The sequence below is a fragment of the Synchiropus splendidus genome, chromosome 7 (genome assembly GCF_027744825.2).
Source record: "Synchiropus splendidus isolate RoL2022-P1 chromosome 7, RoL_Sspl_1.0, whole genome shotgun sequence".
In the NCBI taxonomy this organism is placed as follows: domain Eukaryota; kingdom Metazoa; phylum Chordata; class Actinopteri; order Syngnathiformes; family Callionymidae; genus Synchiropus; species Synchiropus splendidus.
Genome location: NC_071340.1, coordinates 27,953,078 through 27,977,342, shown reverse-complemented (window position 1 = coordinate 27,977,342; position 24,265 = coordinate 27,953,078). Strand labels below are relative to the sequence as shown.

The 24,265-nt window shown below is 53.1% G+C and overlaps 1 protein-coding gene across 5 annotated transcripts; it reads right to left on the bottom strand.

Moving 5' to 3' along the window:
- Positions 1–2,617: 2,617 nt before the first annotated feature.
- Positions 2,618–24,056, bottom strand: ebf2 (EBF transcription factor 2). 5 transcript variants are annotated; one of them, XM_053871521.1, is made up of 16 exons: positions 23,784–24,056; positions 22,571–22,727; positions 21,186–21,249; positions 20,119–20,174; positions 19,980–20,053; positions 19,296–19,364; positions 7,856–7,937; positions 6,499–6,640; positions 5,494–5,624; positions 5,305–5,431; positions 5,150–5,238; positions 5,023–5,088; positions 4,607–4,781; positions 4,366–4,545; positions 4,107–4,277; positions 2,618–3,949 (listed from the first exon to the last, which is right to left on the bottom strand). In XM_053871521.1, the coding sequence occupies exons 1-16, from the start codon at positions 23,912–23,914 to the stop codon at positions 3,918–3,920; spliced, it is 1,746 nt and encodes a 581-aa protein (XP_053727496.1). In that variant the 5' UTR covers positions 23,915–24,056; the 3' UTR covers positions 2,618–3,917. The 5 variants fall into 5 exon arrangements, with proteins under 5 accessions (XP_053727496.1, XP_053727497.1, XP_053727494.1 ...); XM_053871522.1 differs by having other exon boundaries at positions 21,186–21,243; XM_053871519.1 differs by having other exon boundaries at positions 2,618–4,277.
- Positions 24,057–24,265: the final 209 nt, after the last annotated feature.

Here is a 24,265-nt window from a genome sequence, read left to right as displayed (position 1 = left end):
TGAGGAAGAGGAGCAGAGGAAGAGGAGCTGAGGAAGAGGAGCAGAGGAAGAAGATCTGAGGAAGAAGATCTGAGGAAGAGGAGCAGAGGAAGAGGAGCTGAGGAAGAGGAGCAGAGGAAGAGGAGCTGAGGAAGAGGAGCTGAGGAAGAGGAGCTGAGGAAGAGGAGCAGAGGAAGAGGAGCTGAGGAAGAGGAGCAGAGGAAGAGGAGCTGAGGAAGCGGAGCAGAGGAAGAGGAGCTGAGGAAGAGGAGCTGAGGAAGAGGAGCTGAGGAAGAGGAGCAGAGGAAGAGGAGCTGAGGAAGAGGAGCTGAGGAAGAGGAGCAGAGGAAGAGGAGCTGAGGAAGAGGAGCAGAGGAAGAAGATCTGAGGAAGAAGATCTGAGGAAGAGGAGCAGAGGAAGAGGAGCTGAGGAAGAGGAGCTGAGGAAGAGGAGCAGAGGAAGAGGAGCAGAGGAAGAGGAGCTGAGGAAGAGGAGCAGAGGAAGAGGAGCTGAGGAAGAGGAGCTGAGGAAGAGGAGCAGAGGAAGAGGAGCAGAGGAAGAGGAGCTGAGGAAGAGGAGCAGAGGAAGAGGAGCTGAGGAAGAGGAGCAGAGGAAGAGGAGCAGAGGAAGAGGAGCAGAGGAAGAGGAGCTGAGGAAGAGGAGCAGAGGAAGAGGAGCTGAGGAAGAGGAGCAGAGGAAGAGGAGCTGAGGAAGAGGAGCTGAGGAAGAGGAGCTGAGGAAGAGGAGCAGAGGAAGAGGAGCAGAGGAAGAGGAGCTGAGGAAGAGGAGCAGAGGAAGAGGAGCTGAGGAAGAGGAGCAGAGGAAGAGGAGCTGAGGAAGAGGAGCTGAGGAAGAGGAGCTGAGGAAGAGGAGCAGAGGAAGAGGAGCTGAGGAAGAGGAGCAGAGGAAGAGGAGCTGAGGAAGAGGAGCTGAGGAAGAGGAGCTGAGGAAGAGGAGCTGAGGAAGAGGAGCTCAGGGGGGCAGACGGAGCAGGACCTGGCCTCCTCTGTTGCAGCCGTCACCAGGAAGAGTGAGTCACTTCCGTCAGTCGCCGGTGCCACGGCGCCACTCCTCTCACCGTCCAGGCTCTTGACGTACTCTTCTGTCCGTACGTGCACCATCACAAGAGGCTCGCCGCCCTGAGCGCTACGATCATGAAAGACTTGCTCTTTCCTGGCGCAGCGTTAATTAGCCGATCAGAAGAGAGTGGGTAATTAAGTGTCCGGTGCTAATGACATGAACAGAGCTGGGCCATTTCAGGGGAGGATGCTAAAGAGAAGCCGTGTTGTTGTTCCTGTGGTTCTCCCTGGAGGCCCCAGAGGCCTGCTCCTCAGAGAGGAGAGGAATGCGGAGGCTGCTGTTGTTGTTGATCTGGACATGCTCCACTCACTCTTCAACACTGACGTGGCTGCGGCTCATCAGCTTTGTACACAGACGTGCGCAGTGCACGCAGATGGGCGACGGACACAAGGCGTGCAACAGCCTGAGGAAGACAGTGGGATGCCTCAAGTGTTCCTCATCTGAAAGGTCTCCATCATTTCCTGCTCAGGTGAGTTCAGTCCTTGGAGCAGGAGAGGGCTGCAGTCATTCACTTCCCTTCCTTCATTGTTTGCTGCGTGGTCATTTTTCATTCACTTCAATTTGCCCCAAGAAATAATAACAATAATAATCATCATTTTTCCATCCATCCACGTGAACCACAAGTCTCATAGGTAAAGACAAGGACGGCCAGCAAGGTGGACACTCCCATTTATGCAGACTTCTGTCCATGCTTTGTTCATTTCCTCTCTATTTCTCACTGAACAACTCTGAACAAACGGAGCAGTACCACCTGAAACCTTGGGGGGCAGTGTTCCACCCCGATACGTGGCTCTAGTGAGACAGGAAGAAGACACAACAGTGGCTGAAACTCTCCGTCCTCCAGTGGCCATATATTTCACCGCCTCACCGACCAGCGCCTCCTACTGCGCTGCCTCCAATAGGTACATGGTCAGTGCTTCTTCCACAGCCGCCATGTTGGTTTGGGAGTTTGTCGCAGTCGTATCCTTCTGACTCTGGGCTGCTCCCTCTGGTGGATATATATATATATACATATATGTGTCTGTTTGTATGTATCAGTGAACAGCAACACCCACGCAAAGATGGCATGTGATCAGTGAAACCGGCGGCTACGGTTCTGGAGCATGTGCAAGTGGGACCTCAGATCGTGAGGAGACTCAGTTCTTTGTTGGGGCTGGTAAAGTGTAATGAACAAATTTAGGGAAACACTGATACACTACCTCAAGAAGAATTGAAGTCCATACTCTTAGTGCTACTAGGTGTTCAGCTCAAAATCGACTGCATGACCTGAAATCTGTTTTAAAAAGAAACACAACCCTTTTTCCCCTGGAAATGGTCAGATACGCACCTTGGACTCGCCTTGAACTGGAATTTTGTTTCCCAAATCGAACATAGGATTGAATCATTTAAAACAAGACTGAGTTCCCTCAGTGGATTTCCGAGAGACAAAACTAGCCAAATAAAGTTGCTGTTCATCTCACCTCTTTCAGCTGCATTAGCTGCGACGAAAAACACAAAGACAACTCTTTTTTTCGCCTTTTATTTGCAGCACAAAATATAGTTACACCTTAAGATATACAAATCACTGCACCAGTTTTTGTACCGATCCCAAGAAAGATGGCTTCAAAAACAGAATAATGAAACATAAAATTATGATAGAATTGCTAATATTTTTAAATAAATAAAATGAACGCTCCTCCTAAAAAAAAAGCAAAAACAAATATCACCTAGTCTTTTTGTTTTAACATCCTGAGAAGGAAGTGTGTGTGTGTGTTATTTTACCATGAATGAGGAAACAGCAATTGTCACGTATCAATAAATAATGAAATGAGTTGACTTGGAGCACTGTCAGCGTGTGTTAAGGAGGACACGGTTTCACACTGATAACTCATCTTTCAAATGATGACTGTAAGTCCTCTGGACACTTGAAACCAGAGTCTGGCTTCTTCATATTCTTATGGTCTTACACTGCCCCTGACTTGTGTGCGAGTGTGTCATGACCTTGTGCTTGTCTTTACTGCATAGTGTTGTCCAAAACATTCCAAACTCATTTTTGTTCATGTCACCGTTAAGACGGCTGAAATCCAAACATGATCGTTGTGTGGAAGCATGCATGACATGTGGGATTCAAACAAATCAGCTTCACACACAATCGCTGTCTTTTACCAAATCAAGATGCTGAAACTCACCAATCTGGGATGGTTATTCCAAATATAGTCGTGGCAAAAATCCACTTCCTAAAATCATAATAATAACAATAATAGTAATAGTAATATAAAGGGCATCATTTATTGACTTCCTGTCGTCCACCGTTGGAAAAGCGACCCACTTTATAAAACACATTTATATTATTCCCTAAACTAACCATAATAAGTTATTCTTAAATAAATCAATATACTGTATGAACTGCGTCAGCAACAAATGCACACCAGGTTTCTCTCCGGTAAAAACCGGAACACAAATAAAAATAAAGCGTCTACTTCTCTGGAATGCAAATTGAAAAGGGAAAGAAGTTTGCCAGATGAAAGACGGTGCACACACGAGGCCACGTTCTCCCGGAGCGGCCCGTCATCCAGCACAGTCCGGCACATCTGAGTGGAGAAAGGCTCTGGTTGGACCCAGGATCCGTTTCCTCTTCTGCGTATGGCCGTGAACCATGGCGTCCAAGCGTAGTCCCGTGTCAAGAGAGCACGAGAGTCTGTCTGCAGACGTGAAAGAGTCTCCTCTGCTTCCTGAACTGACGCCTGATCTTTGGATAGTTCATTTGGCTGCACCTGCGTAACAAGTGTTCTGGGACACGGCTGAGGGAGGAAAGTGGCGTTAGTTTCCCCGCCCTCTCTGGGCCAGAAAGAAGGGCTAAGCGGCGCAGTGGTCTTTGCTACATCGGGGGAACAACCAGGCCCGTCATCGCTGGAGAGAAAGAGATGGAGACGCAAAGTCTGTGATTCCGATCAGTCATGTACATGAAGGTCCAGCAGCCTTCTCTGTCTGGAGCGGGTTAGTGCAAGTGTCTAGACCGAAGTGGTGAGTTCAGAGAGAGGGCTCAGATAGTGAGTGGGATGGCTACCTCTGAAGCTGTTCCCCCCTGAGGCAGGGCAGGCAGGGGAGGGGGAGCCCTGGGGTCTGAGGACGGGAGCAAAAGCGCTCTTCTGTTTGGCAGCAGACGGGAAGGAGGAGAACGGCAGGAGGGAGGACGAGGAGCTGGAGCTTCCTGGGATGGTTGGACTGGAGGGCATGACTGAGACAGACAGACAGAGAGAGAGAGAGAGACTGCTGAGTCTCTGACAGACAGCAGAGCAGCCAGCAGAGCAGACAGCATCACGTACTGTAAGGTGAGCCTGTGGGGGAGGCGCTGTTGAAGCCCGGGGAGCCCGGCACTCCCAGGCTGCTCATGGGGACGCTGCCGTAGCCCCCAGTCATCCCCCCGCTGCCGTAGCCCGACTGCTGAGGCGTGGACGCTGAGGGGTAGCCTCGTGGAGACAAGCTGCTGGAGTTGCGAATGTAACCTGCAGGGAGCAGCACGATGAGTTTCGAGGCCAAAGCCCTGGCGTCAGCAGAGCCACGCACCCTGACTGCTCTGGCCCGGCTCGCCGATGCTGACCCCCAACTGAGAGGGATAGGAGCCCAGACCCATGACGCTGCCGTGAGCCGGGGAGCTGGGAAGCGCCTGCAGTTGGCTGTGAGGACGCGGGACGCTGTACAGGGCCTCGGCGATGTCTGCGGCCCGCTTCAGCAGCATGTCCTGGACGGAGGAGCAAACAGCCATCAAGATGGAAGATCATTTGATGTTGAATGTTGGCAGTCTGTGCGGTCGCAGATGTGCTGGAGTTGGAGGTTCTGGTGGGAGTTTTGAGTGTGGTTTTAGGTCATCCAAAACATCTTTTGTTTTTTTAAATGACACCACTTCATCATCATCATCGTCGTCGTCGTCCTTCAGCAGTGCGTTTGGAGCGCGGTGCCTGTGTCCCCCCCGGCCTGCTCACCTGATTGCTGTGTGGATTCCCATAGAGAGCCTCCACCAGATCTGCTGCCCGCTTCAGAAGGATTTCCTGCCCAGTGAAAAGGTTCAAGACTTTTGCTCTGTCAAATGAAGGACAGATGGTTTCTCACCTTGGCTAGCTTCTCTGGGTCGCCGGGATGTCGAGGAATCACTTTCTGTAGACGTTGGAATCCGTAATCTATGGTGGGCTCGTTCAGCGCTGAAGCACCACGGAAATATTGGCCGTTAGAGCAGTGGCAAGCCAGAAGAGGCCTCGGCTACTCACCTGTGTAGATGAAGCGGCCCGGGGCTCCCTTACAGAACTGTTTGGACTTGTAGGACAGGGTGACCTCCACCACGCCGGGGATGTGACGAGGAGGCGTCTGGACTCGGATGGCGTGCGGCGTGATCAGCTGGTGGAAAAGCACGGAGCCATGAGCCCAATGTGTGGGTGGCGCCACAAGCCAACACCCACCTCGCTCCACACCAGCATGCTCCCAAAGACAACCTGCAGCCCGTCAAAGAAGTTCTCCCCTATTACGATGACCATAGCGCCACCTGTGGTCCATCCTTCGCTGGGACTGATGGCTTTGATGCAGGGAGTTGCTGTGGAGACGCGACATTTCACGTTGACAGAGATGTGCCGGCCTTGACTGGGTCCTTCAGCTGAAGCTAGGCTTCTGACGGGAGCGTGGCTAGTTTGCCAAAGTTAGGAGCCGAACATGCACTTCACACGCGGGACGCTCGAGGTGGGACTTGTCAAGGAGAGTCCAAGGTTGAGCATGCTTGTTTTTGGAGTGCAGTACTAATATTGTCAGTAGGTTTTAACCACAGTTCAAGCACAGCCGGCAGTAGGTCCCATTACTTGATGACACAAGGGCTATGACAGAACGTGTTTCAGAGTGGTAAAGAGACACCACATACGTCTGTAACTGCAGCAAGCCTTGCACGACGGGCATTGATTTATGATGTGACGGTGTAACTGCTAAGACATGTTTGAGACACACATGCTTTAAAAGTCAGAAGATTGAGGCGACGACGACACGACGTGTTGACGCTGAACAAATGAACAAGCACTCATTTTATGCTTTCCTGTTCTAGTTCAGAATAGGACTGCTTCTCCTCCATGTGCAGTTGGACATGTGAATGATCTTGGTTAATGGTCTGACAGGGATCGTGTTTGCTGTACGATAGTCATTCTCAGCGGACATTCGTCTGCTCAGCTTCCATGTCTTCAGCATCTGAGCGGGTTCTTCAGACAGACAGTTACCGACATGGCTTTAAATATATATATATATATATATCTATCTCAAAATCCCTCTAAAGAGGAAAAAAAAGTGACGTGGGAAAAGTGGGAAGGTTGCTATGGAAGGAAGGCGCTCGTCTTCGATACAATGTACAGGATGTGAATTTGAGAAAAGGTGAAAGCTTATTCAGGCAAAGTGAGTTGATGAAGAGCAGATGTGGCTTGTGATCTCACCGTACTCCATGGTGTTCTCCACAGACTCCCCGGGCTCCAGCCTCCGAGCTCTGCGTCCGTGTTTGGAGTTGTTGTGAACAAACATGTTGTCAGACACTGCCAGAACGTGGCCGTCAACGCTCACTGTGCTGGACAAGACCACCTGAGAGGAAGGAGAGCAGCCAGCGGAGAGGGGCGTGAGTGTGCGTGCGTGCGTGCGTGCGCCGGACACGGACGACGGGCGTCTCTGCTCACGAGCGCAGGGGCCCTGAGCAACACTTGGCTTTGGCGTTCAGGTAATATTTCTCAGGGGCTGATGCAAGGCCGCGCCGTGCTCCCTGGCGATGACACTGCCTGCTGGATACGGGGCTCTCCCTCTGATCCATCAATGACTCAACACATATGGACCAAATTTGCTATTTTCGCCAGCCGTGAAAGTGCTGGATGATATATATAATGGTCCTAATTTGATTTTCTGGCCTCAGCCTGCGTGTGTTCCTCTCCACATCTGGATGACACCGCTTCCATGAGTGAGACAGGAGACTATCTCGGGATGTGTTGTGTCCAGCGCAAGAGAAAAAACAATGGTGCACTGCTCTCACAACAAAGTGATTCACCGGTGAAAGAGCAGTGGAAGACAAAGAGGGAAAATACAGATGGGTTATAGGTGGGATACAGAGCGATGTTTAGAAACATATCTGTAAATGATCGATCCAGCAGCAGCTCTGCTCACCTTTGAACCCAGGGAGGAGAGGAGCGCGCCCATAACTTCTCAGCCTGTGTCACTTCCCAGGAGTTCAAGCAAACATGCTGGATGACAGCAAGAGCATGAAGGAGGGAAGAGAGAAAGGGGGCGGTGGAAGTCAGGCAGCGCTGTCCCCTGTGACCACTTCCTGGGTCAGGTAGCGTGACCTCCTCCATCTGGAGCCAATCACTCAGCTCCTGACAACTTCCTGAAACACCGATTTCCTGCTCCCAGGAGCTGGAGTCCCTTTCCCCGACTGGACCTTGATGTGCGCCCATCACCTTTGGATCCTCTCCAGGGTTTCGGGGAATTGGAAGGCCTGACACGCTGATGTGTGTTCAGCAAACTGTCTCTCAGTTATGCTTCAGAGTGGCTTGGAAACTAGACAATATTGTCTGGTCTGAGGTCGAGCCACGGGGGCAAGCAGGTGACGCCAGCTGGCGAGACTGTCCCGCCTCCCTGTCAGACGTATCTGCAAACGCTGGCTATGGAGGGGGCCTCATCTCTCAGGGAGAAAACTAGAGGCCGAGTCCTGAACCGGACCGTCGAAAACAACTGGAGCCGTCAGTGAACCCTGCTGCGACTGTTGCATACTGAAAGACATTCACACACACTTTCCCCATGCCTGCTCACCTGAAATCTCCTCATGTCCCTGGGGTTTCCTGCCGTCTTCAGACAGTTCTGGTTACACTTCAGGAAAAACTTCAAGAAAAACCTGCAAAGGTAAATAAAAGGACAGGTTTTTGTACAGCAGTCGCTAATGCATCCCACCACCGCTATGACAGCTAAGACTCAAAGCCACCTGCTTCATTACATGTGAGACGGGATTGTGCGGCGCCAACATCGAGCCGCTTCATCATTAAAGGCGCTGCTATTAGACTTGAAGAGGAGTAATGAGGATTTAAAGTGCAGTCCGCTGTTGTTGTGTTTCAAAGAGAACTACAGGCAGTGATGTACAGCGCAGGCCTCCCGGGACCTGTGGTGTCCCACAATCCCGTGTCTGTTTCCCCCACATGGGACCAGGGAGGGAAATGAAGTGAAGACAGCTACAGAGAGAGTGAAATGAGGAAGGTAGAGATGGAGGCGCCGGCACCGGTGGACATGAATTTTGTGTCTCATTCCGCATGCCAGGCACTTTGGAGAGTGATAGACGGCCCAGATGAAGACGGAGAGCGGCTGCTGATAGCATCCCCTGCACCAAAGGAAAAGGTGGAATAAATACTGCCGATGGAGAACACGGAGAGACTCTCCAAATCCCAGGTGTACGCAGTTCGGCAGCGTAGCCCGCTGCCATGGCAACGCAGCTCTGCCGCAATCCCAAAGTCCCCACGCGGAGTGCAAAGACGGGAATGGGAGAGAGAAGGCAACAAGGAGAACACATTCCATCAGTGCAACACACGGCCCGGACTCGGAGCGCGGGACATCTCATTGATTTGGGTGTCGGGTGTTGTTGTTGCTCTGAAATGTGGCGCTCCCGGCACAATCTGAAGAGTGGCTGTTTGGAGCCGCCGGCCGTGGCACCTTCCCCGGGAAAATTCCCCCTCATTCCACTTCTTCCACCATGTTGTTCCAACGTCCTCCCAGGCGACTTCTACCTGGAAGCCTTCGACTTTTGAGTCGTTTGTGATGCACTTCATGGAGAGTGATCGCTGTTGACATTGGAAGCCCAAACCCAAATCTACTTCATATCCCAAAACTGAAGGTCTGCAGCTGTTCCTCACGGTTTTATTTACGGCGCTTTGCTCACCGAGGAACTGCTCTGTCGTCCCTCCTGAGCTGGACTTGTTAGCCAGAATTCGACGTCCAAATCCATTTGTTTTGGGAAGGAATGTCATTTATCTGGCCGGTATGAGCACTTCAAATAGCTGAACATATGGTACTGGGAATGAAAAGATGCTTTCCTTGTGCTCGTGAAGCCGATTAGCTTGAAGAATTGTGTTGTGGTCGGACGAGTTTCAATGGACCTTCACATCTATATGTATGTATATATATTTATTGTCATCGTCGTACATCCTATTCACATGCCTTGAGTCCGGCATATTAATTGTGCTTCTATTACTTATTTCTGTAAAAAGAAATTTCATAATATTAAGTCTGATTTGTCATTGCTGGAAGATATGAAACAATATATTGTATCAATAATAATGTATTCATTTATGATGCTGATATCGCTTTTTTTCCTTCTTTTTGTGAAATGGTTCCAATTCAGAAGAATTTCTTTTTAAAAACACGACTTGTTTGCTCAGGTCTCTCTTTCCAACACGTGGTCACTCTTTCTTATCTACTAGTCAAGCTACTTCTTGGTATATCCAATATTAGATTTAGGTATAACATGATGTCTATTCATATTATTGACGTTTTTGACAATGTTTCATCGTGCACGATTTTCTCACTGATAGATTTTAGCTTTTCGTCTACTCTGTGAGAGACGGACTGAATTCCACGTGGTTCTTGATTTGATCCCTACTAAAATGAAGTCAGTAAAGGGCTCCCGTTTTCCGCAGCACCTTAGTTTGGATTGTAATTGCTGTCATGAGGTGGAGTGACGTTCATCCAGCCCGAGCCGCGGTGTGGGCCTCCGACACTGAGGCGCTGGTCTGACACTTTCTGAGGGTTCTTGACCTTGTTTGTTGACTCCTTCCCATCACTGCTTGTTTGTTTGAAGCCAGATGCCTCGCACACACGCGCGGCCACCCTCCCACCTTTGCCCCCTCCTCCACCCAAAAACCTATTGAGTCAACTTTTCACCCCCCTCAGTTCGGACGCACACAGCTGCAAATGCTGAAATTAAAGCGAGACGTTGAGGCATATATTAGCATGCATTAGCCGCTTCCCCCTGCCCACTTAACATGCAAATCTCCCAGCCCCGTCGCCTCGCACCTTCTGCCACACATTCATTTGCTGAATTATAATTAGACTAATCTTGCATAATTAATAAGAAGTCGAGGACCCTCTGTTTTCTTATCCCCCTGCTCTGTTGTGCTGACAAAAGTTTCATATTGCTGTTGTTTGTTTGGGTTTGCTAACACGCCCACACACTGCTGCACCCAGGGGGGCGAGGCAGAGGGTCGGAGGTGAGTCACGGAGAAAACCCCAGTTCAACGAGCGGGGCGTCTCTGTCCGCTGCCTCCGCTGAACAGGAGCCCATCAAGAGCCGCACTTCTGCTCAAGACATCGTGGCTTAAAGGGAGCGCTTCAACCTGGACAACTTCCACTTTCTACCTGCTCCTCTCCCAAGCTGGCGCTCTTGTTCCTCATCATCCTCAAGTGCTTCACCTGCCTGCCGTTTCATACTCCTACTTCAGTGCCATGGCGTGAGTCACCAGCAACACTGTCATGGTGGCCTGGGAGTCAGGTGGATGACTGACAGATGCAGCTGTCCATCCAGCGCCAACACAGCCGGCCAGTGACTCTGCAGAGCCGGAGCAAGAGTTCGCCAGCAGTCAAGTGGAAAACAGAAATCGATGTGATGAATTGTTTTGTTGGACTGTTCAAGAGTTCAGAAAGTCCATTAAAATATCACACAAAAAAATCTATTGTACTTCATTGATGCAAATTGTTCTTCGCTAGTAATCATTTGCTTTGATCAACAACTTGCTACGAGGCCTGGCAGTGGAGTTGGAAACAGGAAGAAAAGCAAAAGTCTGGCGGATCCCTTTCCACCGTGGAGTCAGAGGGAGCGGCTCTTTTCCTCTCTGTCTCCACTCGCGTATCTGGGTGAGGGCCTCTGCGCTCCTTTGTCTGCATCTGTTTCACTTCCCAAGACCAAACACAGGCCTCGCAGCACGCGGCCACCGTCCGCATGATGGTGACACCACACTTGACAGCGCGACTTTCACGCTCATCAAACACCAGGCTGGAACAATGGCAAATAAACATGTTACTTTCCACGGAGTCCTGTCCCGCGCATGCTGCCGCTTGAAGTGTTAGCGATACATGTGGGCCCCATCACGGAGGAGCCGCTCACGCCGCTGGAGCTCATAGACTGTCGTCAGCACCAACCCCGCCGTGGCACACGCCGCCTCTTTTGCTCGCGCTACAGTTGGACGTCGCTGCGCTGCACCTCTGAACACAAGCTTCAACTCTGAGTAGACTTTTCCTGTTGAAGTGGGATGTGGAAAGATTTCAGCGCTCAACTGATAACAAAATAAAAATGCTCTTTTTTCTATTCCAGAAAAACGGCTCATATTTAAATTCCAACTGCGTCACCATAATATTGCTTCGCCCGTTTTGACCATGAGAGATGCACGCACGCGCACACACACGCACTTCTGGGCCGCAGAGGAACCAAAAGCTCGTGTTCTTCCTGGCCAGTCAAGCCTCCATCACGAAGGTGGCAAAACAAAGAGCTGTCCCAAACCCCGGCCGCTCACTCTCCTGAGAGCCATCTCTGCGCACGTCCACGCGCGCTCTCGCTCACACACAGAGAAGAAACCAAAGAGTGTCCCGACACTGTGGTCTGGGGGTGGAAAACGAGGAAAGCAGATGTGAAGCATTAAAGCATCCTGACATGCTGCTGAGGGCGTCCTCGTCCACGCTCACACGGCCACAGCACCAAGTCACACTTGAAGAGGAGCTGCTCACATTTAGCCACAAACTCACTGGCATGAGTCTGACATCAAATCCGGCTCCCGGCACAGGCGCCTCTCGCCCGTCTACCTGCCTCATCGTACGGATATGCGAGCAACTAGTGCACGTACCCGGGCGGAGCCGTGGCCGGGGGGAGGGATGCTGATGTTTTGTTTTGCTCCGTGGGGAGAGCTATGTTTGGGGGGGCCAGGAGGGGCGCTGGTAATAAATACCCCGAGACTGGGCTCCCCTGGCAGACTGGGAGCTCCACTGGCCACCAGGGTTAACACTCAGGGCACATGACCTTTGACACTGCTAATGGGGCACAGAAAAGCCTCCACCAACTGATACCCCCTCTGTCACATACCAGCACAGGACCTTTCACACCAGCCTCCTCCTCCACCTCCCCCTCGAGCTCCAGCGTCAGCTCCACGTGGAGCCACTCTTCAGCGAGTTCACTCACTTCAGTCAGGTGAGCAGAGCGGCGCCACAGCTGGGTCCCACTCTGTAAAGACTCACTGAGACTCTGGGCAGAAACAAGACAGGAGTCACGTTTGAGCTGACTCCATATCGAGCGAGCTGCATTGGGCTTCTGGTTGACGTCCCTCAAGAGAGGTGGAGCTGCGGACTCTTGTGAAGAGCAGAGCAGCTCCAGGTAGAAGCTTCTCACCCCTGCAACCCGGCCTGTAAACTCTGTATAGAGCTTTGTGACGCCGTAAAAGCTTCAGTCCTGCCGCAGCTGAGGCCGAGGACGGACGTGGTCCTCAAGTGGAGCAACAGGCTTCCCCCCGGGTGTGTGACGGCGCGCCCCCCTCCGACTGCCAGGCGTGCGCGCCTTTTGAAAAGCTAAGATGAATAAATGTTTAAATCTCAAAGTTCAGCCGCATGGGATTGCGGTTAGCGCCGCGGCCAGATAGATGGATGTGGAGAGACACTGTGAGATATTCTGGAATCCACAACCAGGAGAGGGAATTGAAGTCTCACTGGCGACCTGACCTCTCCAGGAATTCCTGCTGTCTCCTGCGGGACGAGGATTGGAAATACACTCTCATCACTGTCAGCCAGCCACATGGATGGGCCGCCGCGGCTCAAGCCATTCGAAGGAGCGCAGGTCAGCGGCAAGACTTCAGGCAGTCAGACACAAAGCAACAGCAGCCATGTTGTCTGCGAAGCAAGGATGATGGTGCCGCGGAGAGGAAAGAGAAGAAGAAGAAGAGATGTCTTCTTAATTAGCCAGTAATGATAAGATCTGACAAACAACATCTGTTTCCAGAGAGAGAGAGAGAGAGGGAAGGAAGGAAGGAGCGGCGGAGAAAGCCGTGAAGCCGAGACAACAGGGACCTGCGTGTAAGAAAGTGAAGGGGGAGCGGAGATGATGTGCTGCCGAGGAGACGCTGTGTAGCGTGACACAATGGGAGAGTGGAGGAGTGGAACAGGAGACAGACAGACAGGGGAGAGAAATCTGACAGGGTTGAAGGAGTGCAAGAGCCCGGACGGGCATGACAGACAGAGGAAGCGGCGAGAAGGAGGAGCCTGGACAGACTCGGCCAGATGAATGATGGCCAGGAGAAAGTTGTGAAGAGATGGGAGCGGGATCACGCCCAGGTCTGGGCCCGCGCTAATTTACTGTCCGTAGCTAATAGGTAGCAAAGGAGCGGAGCCAGCCAGAGCAGAGCCGGCGGCTGGAGGTGGAGCGGGAAGGGAGGCCAGCGGGAGGGAGGCCCACACAGCAGGCCTGCTGAGACGCTGTCAGCAGCGGCATCACCTTCTGGGCCTGACAGATTCATCAGGACCCTCTCACGCACTCCGGCTCAGCTCCCTTCGCAGAGCCAGGATCCAGCTGGAGAACAGTTCGGAGAGACGCCCCAGTCTTCAGCACACATCCAGCCTTGGTCATTAACCAAGGTGGTAGCCAGTCAACGCCGTGGCTACACATGTTCCATGCATGTTGTGCCCTCTCCCAGCAGATTCCCAACCAACGGGGTGGAGCCCAGGGGACCCTTGACTCAGGAGTGAACTGTGAGAGCAGGGTGAGCAGACACGCGCTCTCCACCACACGCCTTCCCCCACCCCTCTCATGTGCCGCACCTCACTTCGCCGCCGCTGCTAAAGCAAAGGTGAACCCTATTAGCTGCCGGACGAATGGGAGGCTTTGCCCCGGCTTCTCTTGAAGAGCCAGGCCTTTCAGGGTGCCATTGAGCTGAAACTCCAAACTTCTAATCCCCTCTCCATCGCACCCACTCCAAGCCCCCTGCTGTTCCCCCACATTAGCTAATTGCTGGTGCGCTGCTATTTGCTGTCAAAACACTTCTCCGACAGAACCCTCTGCAGGCTCTGCAGCAAATGAAAACAAACCGGGCCTTCCCCTGGTGTCAGGGTTCAGCCCGCCAGGCTCCTCTAAACTTGTGCACCCCAGAGGGCCCCTGAACCCGTGTCCCGCAGTCAAACTCCTGGTGAGACTGGCCTCGACCTGTCAGGGACTCTGACATGGCGTCTTCTCTTGCTGTCTGTCTCTGTGTCACTCTCCCAAGGGAGGAGGCATCTCAGAGGTCCAGCCCGTGTGGCGTTGCAGCGCGTGAGGCGGTGTGCACTGGAGCCTCGGGGCCCTGTCGCCTCGTCCTGACAAGCGCTCTGAAGGGAGCGTCCACTGGAGACCTGCTGAGGCGGAGGGGGCCGGAGTGGAGTGCCAGCGACCCCTGCCATTCACACGCAAAACACAGTCTCAAGTCTGAGTTGTTGCTCCCCGGATATGTGCACGTCATCACAGCCTGACGCCCCATGCGCAGCATTAACTGCCGGCGTAAGAATGTGGCTCCGTATCTCCATGTCACCTCATCACAAGTGTTATCTAGGGCCGCTGCCCCTGGCTCCCCCCTGACACACACACGCACGCACGCACACACGCACGCACGCACACCCTTGAAGCAAATTCATCGGTTGCTCCCCCTTTTCAATGTTAAAGATCTGTTCTTGGTCAATGACAGGTCACCGCATCACCAGTTTGTGAGCAGCCGCCTGGTTTTTCCTCCAAATAGTGCTGATCGTTTTATTCCCATTTACTTCTCTAGTACTTTTGCAATTGATCATTTTTGGTCATGAAATACTGAAACCCAGCGGGGGGTTTCAGTAGAAGAGCAATGGGCTGGATTTACTCTCCCTGAACCAAACCACGGCAGGTTCCAATGTCAACACCGGCCTTCCAGCCACATTTCCAGCACGGCGTCTGAGAAACAAATCTCTGTCAGCCGCGTTGTTGTCTCACTCATAAAATCCTCCGGTGCATAGATGATGACCGAAGTGGGCGACTTGGCGTTGGTCCGGAAAGTGCATCAGGGAGGGGAAAGAATTTGGCCTCTGACACGGACATGAAAACATGTTGCTGCATTTATTCTCTGGCTGAAAGTTTAATGTTCTTTCCCAAAGAATTGTATTTTCTTTTTTTGGCTCGTTGCAAATGATGAGGTGGGGGAGGAGGTTGTTCCCTTCTGTTCGGAGACATGTAATGTGGCAGTTTCATACCCGAGTCAAGACAGGGACGGACTGCAGTTCCAAACCTACTGGCCCTTTTTCTATGATTAGATTTTACTCAGAAGTCGAGACTCACTTCACACAGACATGAGACTGACGGACGTGAGACTGACGGACGTGAGACTGACGGACATGAGACTGATGGACATGAGACTGACGGACGTGAGACTGACGGACATGAGACTGACGGACGTGAGACTGACGGACGTGAGACTGACGGACGTGAGACTGACGGACGTGAGACTGGAGGATGTGAGACTGACGGACATGAGACTGACGGACGTGAGACTGACGGACATGAGACTGGAGGATGTGAGACTGACGGACATGAGACTGACGGACGTGAGACTGACGGACGTGAGACTGGAGGATGTGAGACTGACGGACATGAGACTGACGGACGTGAGACTGACGGACATGAGACTGACGGACATGAGACTGACGGACATGAGACTGACGGACATGAGACTGACGGACGTGAGACTGACGGACGTGAGACTGACGGAAATGAGACTGACGGACATGAGACTGACGGACGTGAGACTGGAGGATGTGAGACTGACGGACATGAGACTGACGGACGTGAGACTGACGGACATGAGACTGACGGACATGAGACTGACGGACATGAGACTGACGGACGTGAGACTGACGGAAATGAGACTGACGGACGTAAGACTGGAGGATGTGAGACTGACGGACATGAGACTGACGGACGTGAGACTGACGGACGTGAGACTGGAGGACGTGAGACTGACAGTGGTTCTCGAGAGTCAGACAGGTTATTGCTTTACTTGTCACTGATGCTGCCAGCAGTGAGAGTTCCTTGACTATTGACTACTAGTGACAGATCAGTCGGATATCGGTCATGTCTCAATCTACACATCTCATTCATGGATGTCTTTGTCATCAAAGTGCCGTGAACAGAAAGGTGCCATGATGGACTGTGAAGCCAGCAGGACAACAGCCGTATTCTCAGCATGCCCACATTTCCATGTGCACTGCAACAGCTGAAGCTCTGCCAGCGGTTGTGCTCACCGATAGGTTGGTGTTCTTGGTGAAACTTTGGAATTCTGAGAATAGGAGGCGGAAATCATGTTCAGATCCACGCAGTGTTTGACGCGGGGCAAAGAAACAGAGCACACTGTCGACGACTAATGTTGACGATGGTGCTTCAACGAAAGCCACTGTTGGTGCCTGTCGGTGGCCAGGTGTGGCGGGCGCCGTCGCTCGGACTGCTTCAACACAAAGGCCAAGCTGAAGCGGGTCAGTAGAACTGCCAACCTGAGACGAAGAGCCATGGATTCCTGGGGATGAAGTGGAGCGCGGCGCGACCCATAATGATGGTGCAAATGACAGGAGAGCGACGGCACACAGCGGCCTCCAAAACCACGTGGCTTTGAATAAGAAGTGGTGAGACCACTGCTGAGCTCATCTGGAGGAGCCGCGCCATTGACAATATTGGAGAAGTCCTATGGATTATTCCCCGTTTCTCTGAGTGCCGGCTTGTTAAAAAAGACCACTCTTGGAAACAGGATCAATTAGAGAGATAGTGCTCGCCATTGATCAACCCCCCCCCCCCACGCTCTCCTTATGAGCAGCCATTGATCTGCACTGCTCAGCCTCAGATGGAGGGCCCCACCCCCCACTGAGCTCTGACCCCTCCGCTCCCAGCCACACACTCCTTTCTTACCAACACTAACACTGACATCTGCTCGTCTCCATTGTAAAGCTATGGCTCACTCATAAATACAGAGGCCAGCTTCAGCCCTGCACCAATATAAGTTCCCCGGGGTCAAAGTTCAGCGCGGCAATCATGCCGCCGTGAGCAGGGTTGTGGGTTCCTCTGCTCAGGGCGTCAGGCAGTGGAAGCCAGACCCCCAGGCCCTCAGGAACCACAGAGCCGGCTTCTGCCCGCCACAGTCTCAACGCAGCTGTGAGCACAGTGACTCGTGAAAAGCCTCACTCTGACCGTGGGAGAGAGCACGACAGCGCGTGCGCCGGGGAGAACATGACTCTGCGCTTTCATGTGGCGAGTGGAAGAGAAGATGAGAGTGTTGCAGGATGGTGTTTGGCCTCCAGAGGCCGCAGCAGCGTGAGCGCACGTCACCGGGGCTGAGTCCAGACACGGGAGCATGAGCTTGATCTAGCAACGCTGCCCTGTTTGAGTGGTTTGTTCTCGACTCATTTCTCAGATTATTATTGCTGGACGTCTTTGAATGGTGCCACTGCTGTCCCATCATGCATTGCTCTAAACACGGTCACTTCTCCTCCTCCTCAGATGCAAATGCCACGTCTTCACTGGTTAGAAAAAGGTGCCGTCGCAGCAGAGGCTCCATCAGGACAGGTGAAATACCGGAGCAGAGACGCTCCCGTGCCTGGCACCGTAGCTACACTGAAACCACACCGCGAGTTGGATTCATGCTAATGGCGAGCGACCAATCAATGTATCGGCTCCTGGATCCATCCAACCAATCGGCCACAGTCCATCAATCACAGATAAGTGACGTCCTCCGAAATGAGAAGTCCCAACATCAGCCCCCACCACCCCCCCTCCCCCCCCGTGGATCAGCTGGGATCCCTCCTTTCACTCAAGTCAGGATTAGGCAGAAGTGGGCGGGGCAGGAGACTGAGGGGAGGTGTGGGGCGAGCAGCAGGAGTGAAACAATATGGGACGGAGATTAGAAAAGAGGGGGTTTGTGGTGTTTGGGGAATTGCAAACTACCTGGTGCTTTGGAAGGTGTCCTAACGACACCATCTAATTACGGCCAAATGAGACGGCGGGGGAGGGGGGCGGAGCTGAGCGGAGGAGGGATGCAGAGGCCGAGGAGCCAATGGGCGAGCAGCGCCGAGCGAGCGGGAGCCGCATGTTAATTGGAGAACAGGTGTTGGGGCTGCAACTCAGTGCACGCACACACACACACACACACACACACACATGAATAATTGAAGAGCCAAGCAGTGGCTGGAGGAGAGGTCAGAGCAGGGGTCGCTCACACGGGAGGGAAGTCCTCACTGCTCCACCTCCGGCAGTAGGAAGCTCATCTGGATCACACCGCTCCAGCACGACCCTGGTCTGACCATGTTAGGAAGCGTCACACTGGGACCTTGCCAAACCACAAACGCAGCTGCGTCTAGGAATTCTGGGAAAATTCTACAAGACAACAGCCCACTTTTTTCCCGCTCCATGAAGACTATCTTCAGCAGAAGTCCTCAGAGACGCGCTGTCAACAGGCAGCCAGCTCGAACTGAGAGGGGGAAAGAAAAGGGTCCGTGACGTCTACGTCGTCTGTTTCAGAGGCAGACAGTTGTTTTTGAAAGCAGGAGGTGGAAGGAGTGAGAGAGAGGGAGAGACTGAAGGAGAGGAGATGCAGGTCGAAGATGTCTCAGCTTGTGAGCCTTCATCATGCTGGTTCATGCCACGCAGACTGTGTGAAAAACAGGCCGATCACTGGCTGAACATCTGACACGTGTCAGAGCTTCAGCCCAACTTTCCCGAACTTCAGCGTGCCAAAATCCTTCAGTGGTTCGGAAACTGTGTGGCGGAAAATGGATGGCAGACTGGGCGCAGAGTCACCAGGTGGGAGCGTGCGCTTGTTTCAAATGGAGGTGAAGGTGGCGTTGACACATTCTCTGTGATCCTGATGCTGATCTAACTGGCCTGGATGCTGCTAACGCTTCCATGAGGTCCACTTATTGCTCTGCTGCTGCTTGACTTCCTGATGCTCTGCTGTTCGTGTGTGTGTGAGCGCGTTTCAGCAGCTGTCATGAGGATGACGATAGCAGTGGAGAGAATCAGAAACGCAGCGAGTTTGAGGGGTTTGAACCCGAGACCTTCCTCCAGCACAGTGTTATAGTTCGGGTCAGGCTCCGTACCGTGGCAGGGCAGAGCGCTCGGCAGCTGAACCCCGCGTGGAAACTGAGGCTGGGTCATGAGGAGGGCGGGCCGACTTGGGACGGGGCTCGATCCGCTTACCTGTCGATGATGACCGGGTCGGACGGCGTCTCGTTGCGATTCCCACAACTTTTCTTCTCGCAGCAGCGGCTGGAAGGAGACACAAGGAGAACAAGTGAGTGGTCGCCAAAGAACAAACAAATAAATAAACACATGAACCAGGAGGGGCCCGCTCAGCGCTGCAGTGGGCCAAAGTCCAGCCTGACACAAAGGAGGCATGAGAGGGGAGGGCAGGCTGGACAAAAGGCTGGCGCAGGAAGAAAAGGTACAACAACACACCCTACAAACAGTGAGAGACCATTGAAAAGTGAAAAGCAGCCCGGCAATCTGTCACATTGATTTGGGAATCAAACTCAACCCCCACGCAGCAGCCTCGCCGCACCCTGACACACACACACACACCGTGCCCCTGCCATTCGTCAGCAGCAACACACCCTCCACCCCCAAAGTCCCCTTCGCTGCATAACAAAAGTGCACCACCCCTCACCATCTGCCACCCCTGCACCCCCCGCCCCCCGTCAGACGGCCTCACTCCCCAGCTGTGACGCTGCCCTCTGCCTCCCCAGCTCTGTTATTAGCCAGCTGTGAGTCACATTCGGGCATCTGCTGCCAACACAATGGCCACTGCACTGCGCTCACAGTCCCCTCCACACAAGTCTTGATCCGGACTCCTGAAGTCCATGAAGTGTACAGCCTCAGACTCACCTGCACATCACCTCGTGCGTGAGCAGCACCCGGCACATCTCTGGGTTCTTGTTCTGGCCCTCGTAGGAGATGGGCTGGGAGAAGGAGAACACTCGTCAGCACCACTCTGGAGTTTGACTTTGCTGGATGCTGGACCCACCTGCTTGGTGACCGAGTCGATGAGCCGCGCGTACAGGTCCTGCTCCGTACGGACTCCTGCCAAACACACACACACACTCACTCAGAGTCTGCCGCTCGCTCATGTTGGAGCCCTCCCTCGACTGACTGCTCTGCTGAGGGGTTTGATGAGGATTACGCATGTTCTCTGGCTCGTTCTCACAGTCGGCCTCCCTGTTGGCTTATTTCTGCCTCAACCGTTGACTGGTTCCCACACTTCTCCGCATCTGTTTTCTCAAGCGGCTAACCTGAAACATGTCGCCCACCTCTTGCTGGGTGAACGGGACGGCCACTGAGGGAACCCAGAGAAGAACCCTGTTATGAGAGGCCTCACCAAACTGTGACGCTGAGCGAGACCCAGTCACAGGCGTGAGGGTGTTCCTCGGGGCTCTGTCTGAGGAACACCTCTCTCTGGCTGACGCTCGGTGTGATGCAACCTTGTGCCCCAACAGTCTTCTCACCAGTCCATGTCAAGCTGAAAGCTTGGCTGAGGCCAGCGCACGGCTGCAGCCTCAGCTGAAGGTCGGTGACGTGTCCAGAGCAGCGGGGCTTCAGTTCTTGCTCCCGGAGCACCAGCGGAAACGAGAGCGGGCGCACCTGAGAGCATCCCGTGGTGGAGCAGAGCATCACCACGGGATGGAAGCTTTTATGGAAGCTTTGTGAGTATGGCTTTTCAAATGTGTTCCACTCATCAAAGTGTCGATTGAGACGCCTTTGATATGGTTTGGGGGAAGGGGATGGAGAGGAAGTGCGGTACGTGCGAGGGAGCTGCGCTGGAACTCCTCTTTCATCTTCCCTCCCATGGGTGGCAGCGCGATGGCAACGCAGGGGCAGAAGCGGCTCCTGGGAGCCACACTTCTCTGCGTATCCTCCATCTGATGTGGAGGCCCAACGGGGAGTTGCACGGTGCTGGTGCCGGGGGAGGGGGGGGTGCAGACGCTGAGTGCTGTCTGAGTGATCCGAGGGTGAGTGGAGGAGCGACCTGGCGTCATGTGCGTGTCACACTCGAGGTGTTGCGCCCCCTCTGGCTGGCCCTCGCAGCGGACTCACCGTTGCTGTAGAGCAGCTGGAGCTTGTAGTGGGTGCCGTTGTTGGTCTTCTCTCCCGTCTGCTCCTTGGAAAGAAAGCAAGGACAGAAACACCCGACATGCAGTTAACAGTGGCGGCCGACTTGGTCACACGCGCGGGAATCACTTTGTCAAGCGATGATTCAGATATCACACTGTCAACAAGTCTTCTCTTTGTCAAACTTCTCTTTCCTGAGTTCTGAGCCGTCACTCCGGTAGCCAAGGGCTCGGAGGGCCACGCTGCACCGGGGGCCACCTCTCACGCAGGCTCGGGTGTAAATGACAACACCATGAACTATGAGGGCATGTGCCTCTCAGACAGGGCGAGACTCGCTGTGGAGTCCAGTGTTTCGCCAGATCCGTCAGAAATGTGGATTTTGTCGGACATTTACTGCACTCTGATGGATTTTACGGCGGCGGTTATTGCATGGCTGCCAGCGGACATGTTCCCACCTCCAAACATAACAGCAGATCTGAGCAACAAGGCGACTGCGCTCTTCTCATGGTGATCTGACACGTGAGGAGAACTGTGCTCAGTTTCTTCATTCCTGGGTTCGGGTCTGACCCATGACCTCCACCTCGCGTGTCATCATGAAGCTCCTGAGCAGAGCTCCATATTTCAGAAGGTTCTGGGCTCTAACAACTTTCCTGAGTTTCAGAGCAGCTGCTGAGAAGGTTCTCCTGGCACAAGTGTGTGTGTGTGAAGTGTGTTCCAGCAAGTGGAAAGTTGTCTGAGCCGCAGTCGACCTTGACAGAAAAACTTCCTCTCTGCTCTCCCCACATCCCCCAGGCTCTGCAGCGCTGGGCTCCCCCTCTTCTTCCCGTCTCCTACCTCCACTGGTCTTTCTAAGTGGTCTCTGAGGAATCCTCTCTGGTCCAGTAACCCAGGAGGCACGGCGGAGACGAGCGCAGGAGGAGGAGGAGGAGGACTGCTGAGGGGGGGTGGAGAGGGAACCAGCAGTGGGAAGTGCAATAAGCCTCAGATGGATGGAAGCCTGGCTCCACAACTTGAGTGAATAGTCAGAGAGGAGCGTGGACTTGGGCTGGGCCCCGGCCCTGCTGACGGGTCCGCCACACCCTGGTGAGAGGCCGGCGTGGGCCCGGCTGAGGAGCCCCGCTCAGATGGCAGGCCGCAGCACTTTGATGGTGACTTGACTCCACATCTTAGGAGGAGCAGGCCTCATTTGCATTCTAAGAAGAGTCATGTTCTCCTAATGAGGCAGGCTGCTAATTAGTCATTAGATATTCTTTTTCAGCCCAACATCATCAGATCACGGCGGGGAGAGTAAACATGCGGCCGTCAGCTGCTCAACACGGAGGATCAGAGCGGCACCTGGCTGCTGCTGCGGGAAGAGAGGCCTCCCTCACCTTGTCGTGCTCCACAAAGTCCACGAAGGCGGTGCGCTCCACCTCCACCGGCTGGCCGTGGCGGTCGTACAGCGCCAGGACGAAGTGGAAGAAGTTGGACTTGCGCAGGTTGGAGGGCGGCTGCTTCTCGAAGTGAGCTCTGGAGAGAGCCACGCCGCTGGGGAGACAGGAGAGGCACGTCAGTCACTCCCGACTGCCTCCATTTCATTCCTTCTCACTTTCCAGGCCTTTTCTTAACAACCTCATTGTCGTTCATGCTATGGCCTTGTCAACCAGCGACGCGACTCACTTTCCATGCTTAATGCCCTCATTCAAACGTCCACATGACATAGATTTTTCCAGGTGGAAAACAAAACAAAACGCAAGGCGGAAATATTTAATATTTATCTTTGGCAAACGTGACGTTTAGATTTAGTTTAAATTGTCCCATTTGACGTTATCTTCTTTTTTATTTCATATATCTATATCTATATATATATATATCTATATCTATATCTATATATATAGATATAGATATCTATATATCTATATATATATATAATAAATGTTACATTTTTTGGGTTGAAAAACAAGACATACGCAATTGAGGTCTGTCAATTATTATTTCAGATATACTAACGTGGAACGGAAATTGGAAATGGATCTCCTTTTTTGTTTCGCTACGAGCCACAAAAACACACATGAATAAGAGAACTGTTTCAAATACTTTTCAAAATGGAAGAAAAACGAACGATTGCTATTCTGATTATTTTCGGCCTAAAAACCTGTTCTGATGATGCGGAGCGATTGAGGGAAATGCAGTGCATGGTGAATCTGCCTTTTAAATGAACTATAGTTGTCGGCCAATTTGACGTCGGAACGAAACTTGACTAGAAGAACCGATCAGGCTGCCTTGAGTGTCACTTCGCTGCCTGGCTGGTCCGTTGAGTCGCTCTCTGCCTTGACACTTGGTTCGTGTGGCTCGGTGAGCCGTGTGGACGCATGTGTCCAGGTGAAGAGCCCGACACAGGTGTGGCGGTCGCGCAACGCAGCGGAGGACAGGCGGGTTGTTGCGCCTTCGGACAGTCACGAGGGATGAAAAGTGACTCTCGCTCCGCGCGGCTGCTCTGAACTTTTCATTCTTTCTTTCTTTCTTTTTTTTTTTTTTGTCAACAAGTAGTTCGGGACCGAGCCGCGGGAGAAGAAGAACAAACCCAAATAAGTCAAAGTGCACCTTTGCGCTGCGACGTTGGCGTCCACAACTCCCACGTTCCGAACCCAGGAGCGGACCGGATCCATCTCCTCCAGACTCCTCTCCTTTAGTCCGTTGGCCTCTCGAACCAGCTGCTCCTGGAGCCCGAACATGTGCCGCCCGGAGCCTGCGCTGAGGCTGCGCTCGCACCAAACTTCAGCGGCGCGTCTGAGACTGACGGCGGCGGCAGCGGCGGCCCGCAAAAGTGGCGCGTGTTTGACAGCTCGCTCCGCTCTTCAGACCTCAGTGAGTAAATCCCATCTGCGCTCGCATCTCTGTCCGCGGAGTGGTGGCTCAGGGGCAGATCTCGGAGAGGGTCCCGCTCTGGAGCGCACTCTTGAAGCGTGAGTGAGTGTGTGCGCGCGCCGGGATGGAGCGTGGTGGTGGAGGAGGAGGAGGAGGAGGAGGAGGGGCCACGGAGCAGATGGGGGACCGACGGTGGAGCCGGAGCCTCTCATTGGAGC